The sequence below is a fragment of the Clinocottus analis genome, unplaced genomic scaffold, assembly GCF_023055335.1.
Source record: "Clinocottus analis isolate CAN_PGR_092001 unplaced genomic scaffold, fCliAna1.0.p SCAF_31, whole genome shotgun sequence".
Classification (NCBI taxonomy): Eukaryota; Metazoa; Chordata; class Actinopteri; order Perciformes; family Cottidae; genus Clinocottus; species Clinocottus analis.
The window spans coordinates 1,117,501-1,123,191 of record NW_027176054.1 but is presented as its reverse complement, the minus strand read 5'-3'; the positions used below and the strand labels follow the sequence as shown (position 1 = coordinate 1,123,191).

The window sequence follows — 5,691 nt, the reverse complement described above, 5'->3', positions numbered from 1 at the left end:
AATATTTTTTTTCTCAGTCTTCCATACACATGTATGTAATACATACATACTATGTATATATGTACGTATGTTTATTTATATATATATATATATATATATATATATATATATATATATATATATATATATATATATATATATATATATGAGTGAAATAAGACCAAAGTTAATTATTATTATTATAATTATTAATATTATATAAGATCAGATCGTCAGAGGTTTTTGGATTTCACTTCTGAATTGCCCGATACATTTTCATAACCCTGAAGTTACTTTTGGCCCTTTTTTGTAATCTCTTATCAAAACACACCTACACTTTGTACTAACTTTATATAACCATATATATATATCTATATATCTATATATAAAAACACACCATTGTATAGCCAATACTTTAATTTCTTAACAAGTTGAATGTAAGAAACCATAACTGATCCGTTTATTTGCTGCCTGAAGACAATTCGATGGTTTGTTAAGTATCAATTCTCTCAGAAGAAATGTAGAGTTGGTCATCGTCAGCGTACGGGAGCAGAAATAAACATTATAGTCTATCGGGATCTTTTAGTCCAGAAGATATCCCTGTATAACCCAAAACAACAGGGGACCTAAACAGCTTCCCTGAGGAACACCTGCAGTCAATACTGCAGTCAATTGCATTGAAATCACGTCATCAGTAACAGAATATTTAAACTTCATTCTACAGTCACATTCTTAACAAGACTGTGAAAAAAACTTGCATTTAGAATAAACAACATATTTAAATGTTTTTATTCTAATAAAAAAAAAAAAACAATGGCGTTATGTGAATAAACTGCCCCGTTACCTGCTTGTAGTAATAAATTCAAACTAATTTAAGCATTATTTGACCCCTATGCGGGGCATATTGTCAGTTAAAGGGTGCAGTCGGCTTTTCTAATTCAAAGCAGCGATGGAGGCCGTGGTCATCCGGTGAATGAGGTTCAAACACCGTTCAAAGGACGTCAGGAACAAAGAGAGACGGACGCCTCGAATGCTGCTTGAGCATCAAACGCATCAATTGAAAGAAACTAAGTGTCAGCACAAAGGGAGAAGATATCCACTAAACCCACTGCCGGTGGATGTGAACCCTGGAGCAAGGCATTCACAGCTTCTCTGCTCCCACCGGAAAAGAGTTTTTTTTTAAAAAAGTTCTCTGTGAACCTTTTTTCTGGATCAAAATATGAAAATAAAGTCGTGTTCCCTCCTGCCGGTGTCGTTTCCTACCGACCGGCCAGCGGGACACCGGGGGGTTCGTTTGGGTACAGAGCGGCCGGGGTGTCGAACTCCGCCACTTTCCCAGCATGCATCACCAGCACCCGGTCGCAGTCCATGACGGTGTTGATCCTGGAGACGAAGAGTTTATTCAAAGGGTTTAACGGAGAAACACGAGCAAGAGAGTTTAATTATAACAGGGTTCATACGCATTGTGACCAACATTAACATGACTTTTAACCACATTTCTATGAATTTTAACCAAATTTCTATCCTTTTTAACCAAATTATCATGACTTTTAACTACATTTGCATGACTTTTAACCACATTTTCACACCTTTTAACCACAATTTATGACTTTTAACCAAATTTCTACGACTTTAAACCAAATTTCCATGACTTCTAATCAAATTTCCAGGACTTTTAACCACATTTTCATGACGTTAAACCAAATGTCCATGAGCAAACATTGTGTGAAATGTGTGTGTAGACAGTAAAAAGTGATAAAATGTAGTATTTAAACTAACAATGAGGATTCAAAGCATACAGTAAACCTCAAATGAGTCAAATGAATGAGAGACAATAGTTTGATTAAAAGAATAAACATTTATATAGATGCCTGTATGTATGCTGCTGATATGTTGAGCCTCTTTCTTTTAAAAGCAGATTCATTATTTATAACTCAGCGTGAATGAACACATGAATATAACACTTTTAAACCACTTTTCCAGGCCTGGAAATAACCATTTTAAAAGTGTCTGTGACTTTTCCTGGTTTTCCATGAGCGTGAAGAACCCTGATGATCGTAAAATGACTGTGACGTCACAGAAAAGGTCAAAGTGTCACCTGTGTGCGATCGTGAGGACGGTCTGGTCCTGAAACTTCTCTCTGATGGTCTGCTGCAGCAGTTTGTCCGTCTTCTGGTCCACGCTGGCCGTGGCTTCGTCGATGCACAGGATCTACACGAGGGGGAAGAACCGCCGTCTTAAGCTGCAGCGCCGGGACGCAACCGCCTCCACGAGCGGAGGAATTACTGGGAAACGACATCTCAGGGGAAACACTGCTTCAGCCGACAGCGACGAGCGTCTGAAGTGAGATTTAATCGGCCCGTGTGCTGCAGCGCAACTGAAAAACAAACATTTACTCACAAGGGCAGTGTTGGTTTTGGAGGTTTAATTATTTGAGATGTCAATCACGCTCCTCAATAAGAAGAATGTGATTTTTTATCCGCGGTCAAACCGCTTTAAACAGCGAGGAAGTGTCAGGCGCTAACTAATCAAACAGTGTGTGTATAAAAAATATAGCAGATTACAAAAGAATGGGTGGAGCTCGACATCTAATCCCTTAAGATGTCCAAGAAATCAGACCCAGGGTTTCAAAACATTTGCAAAGGAACGCACTAATTAGCATCATTAGCCGCCTTTTTGTATTTATTAAAAATATAGATATTAAAGAGGACAAATCGATGTTTTAAAGTGTGAGGAGTTTTACGGCAGTGGATGGAGAACCAGACGGCAGTGAAGTTCTGCTGTGGACGTGTTTTTGAGGCCTGTAACAATCTACATCAGTTTAATTGTACGCTACATTTAGTATTTGTTGCTGTCAGACACGTTTTCTGACGGGAAACTCCCTTCAAAGCCGCCAGACTCCTCAGGAGTTGCTGGTCGACCGCTGCCTCCATCAGTTAAGTTTGTTATTGTCGTGTGACTTTGTGTGTTTTAAGGGTTAGTTCTGCTGCAACAAAGTCACACAACAACACAAACTAACAAGATAAAAATGACTGTGTTTGTCACACGGAGACCGGCGGCTTCAGTTCTCCCGACAGAAAGCTCTGACGTCACGGTTTAGAGGCGTAAATATTCAGAATAAAGCGTTCACCTCATCTGATAAAGAGTCTGGTGGGAATCTAAACACACGTGGAAAGAAATAAACAGAACAAACAGAACAAACAACCGGCCGGAGCGTCGATTGAGCCGAGGAGTCTCACCTTGGCCTCGGTCAGCAGAGCTCTGGCCAGACACAGCAGCTGCCTCTGACCCACAGAGAAGCAGCGTCCTCTCTCCCCGACCTGAGCGTCCAGACCGCCTGACACACACACACACACACACACACACACACACACACACACACACACACACAGTGTTGAGTCCTCATCACCATCATTTTCTTATTAACGCCGATGCGTCACTTTTAAAGCTTTTGGGGTGTGAAGTGACAAAAAATCTGAAATGTGACACAAAATCATTCGCTGCAGAGGAAGCCGGGTGTTTTTAAAGAGTAAATAAAAGTGGACGTTTCTCCTGCCTCCAAAATAAACCTAAATATTTAGAGTGTCTCCTCTTGAGCAGCGAGGAAGAGGAGGATAATGAACTGGATCTTATGTAACTTGCTCAGGTGTCCTGGGTGCAGCCAGAAGCTCAGACGTTGTTATTCATGGAGCGGGCGAAGGCTTTTGATTGTTCCACCACACAGGAATGGAGGCTGAAGGGTGGAGGACGAAGGGTGGAGGACGAAGGGTGGAGCGCATTGTGTGAAATGCATGAACAGTGAGTCAGGAGGATTAACTCAGAACAGACACACCTGATCTCAACAAGCGTCTGCAATTCACGGTGACGTCGCATTGCTGTTCGCTTCGTTAAATGACTCCCTCGGTACGGTAACTCCTCCCTCCCTCTCTTCCTCCCTCTCTTCCTCCCTCCTCCTCCTCCTCACCCATCCTCTCCACCACGGCTCCCAGGTGGCACTGGTCCAGGACGTCCAGCAGCTGCCGGTCCGCGTGCCGCCCGCTCGGGTCCAGGTTCTCTCTGACGGAGCCGCTGAACAGGAACGGGTCCTGAGGAATGATGGCCAGCCTGGACCTGCAGAGGGCGCCGCCACACACACACACACACACACACACACACACACACACACACACACACGGACACACACACACACACACATTATCAGACAGCATCTTTAAAGTCTGAATTAAAAGATAGAAAATGTATGAAGAACCAGGATTATCTGTCCTCGGGATTGAGTCCCAAAAGGCACATTTTTAAATTTTTAAATTTTTTCTTTAAGCAACAAAACGATGAGAGTATTTAACCCCTCCGCTCCCTCCGGACCTGAGCTGCGCCAGGCCCACGGTGCTGACGTCCAGCCCGTCCAGGAGGATCTGGCCCCGGCTCAGCTCCACCATGCGGAACAGGGCCAGGAACAGGGTGGACTTCCCGGAGCCGGTGCGTCCCACCACGCCCACCTTCTCCCCGGGTCGCACCGCCAGGCTGACCCCGTCCAGCGCGTTGGGGAGGCCGGCCCTGTAGGCCAGGACGGCGCCGCGGAACTCCAGGCCGCCGCGCTCGGGCCACGCCGCCGGCAGCTGGGGGGGAGGAAGGAAGCGGAGAGAGAGAGAGAGAGAGAGAGAGAGAGAGAGACACACTTCTTAAAACACGCTTTTACAGACGCTTTACTATTGAAATTACAGCGAGTCCTCTTCTTCTTATTGTTCCGTCTTTTTTTATTTTTCTGCTTCGGGATGAGGTTTCTGGTTCGGCGGCGGCCTCACCTGGGCGCTGTGGTGCTGCGGCTCGGTGGGGAGGCCCGTGGAGTATTCCTCGGTCCGCTCCACGCTCACCAGCTGCATCTCGGTCTGCGTGAAGCTGAAGATGAGGCCGCACAGCAGGTCTGTGATGGACAGCGCGTAGGACAGGGACAGGCCCACCAGACCTAGAACCAGCAACGCACGCGTCACGAGACCTCACGAGACCTCACAAGATCTAAAAAGACCTCACGAGACCTCACGAGACCTCACGAGATATCACAAGATCTAAAAAGACCTCACAAGACCTCACATGACCTCACAAAATCTCGCGAGATCTCACAAGTCCTCACACATGGCCGGCACACACCTCACGAGACCTCACAAGATCTCACAAGATCTAACGAGATCTCACGAGATCTCACGAGACCTCACGAGACCTAACGAGACCTAACAGGACCTCACGAGACCTCAGAAGACCAACACACGTCTCATTCGAGCGGCGCACAGCGGCGGCGGCCTCACCGGGGTCGACGGCGCCGTACTGGTGCTGGACGACGGCGAGCGCCCCGAGGCCGGTCACCACGGCCACGCCGATGAGCTGCAGGCGGATGCTCAGCCACTGCACGGCGGCGTTGCTCAGGAACAGGCAGCGCTGGTTCCGCTCCAGACGGCGGGCGAGCTCCTCCTCGAACCTGCGACCACGACGACAAGAGAGAGTCTGTGACGCGTTTCACCGGGAGGAACGTCTGAAATATGGAGATTCTAGAGCTTTTAATAAATGAAAATTAATATAAATACATTTTATATATGTATGTATGTATATACATATATGTATATATATATACATATATGTATACATATATACATATATGTATACATATATACATATATGTATACATATATACATATATGTATATATACACATATATATACA

At 45.3% G+C, this 5,691-nt stretch overlaps 1 protein-coding gene across 1 annotated transcript in view; it reads right to left on the bottom strand.

Moving 5' to 3' along the window:
• Positions 1–388: 388 nt before the first annotated feature.
• Positions 389–5,691, bottom strand: part of abcc10 (ATP-binding cassette, sub-family C (CFTR/MRP), member 10) — a 15,174-nt gene continuing 9,871 nt past the window's right edge. The window contains exons 16-22 of the mRNA XM_068595645.1: positions 5,280–5,449; positions 4,782–4,942; positions 4,342–4,595; positions 3,944–4,089; positions 3,219–3,316; positions 2,078–2,190; positions 389–1,362 (exon numbers count right to left, since the gene is read on the bottom strand). Coding sequence (XP_068451746.1) covers positions 1,239–1,362; positions 2,078–2,190; positions 3,219–3,316; positions 3,944–4,089; positions 4,342–4,595; positions 4,782–4,942; positions 5,280–5,449 — 1,066 coding nt within the window. The 3' untranslated portion in view covers positions 389–1,238. The remainder of the gene's footprint in view (positions 1,363–2,077; positions 2,191–3,218; positions 3,317–3,943; positions 4,090–4,341; positions 4,596–4,781; positions 4,943–5,279; positions 5,450–5,691) is intronic.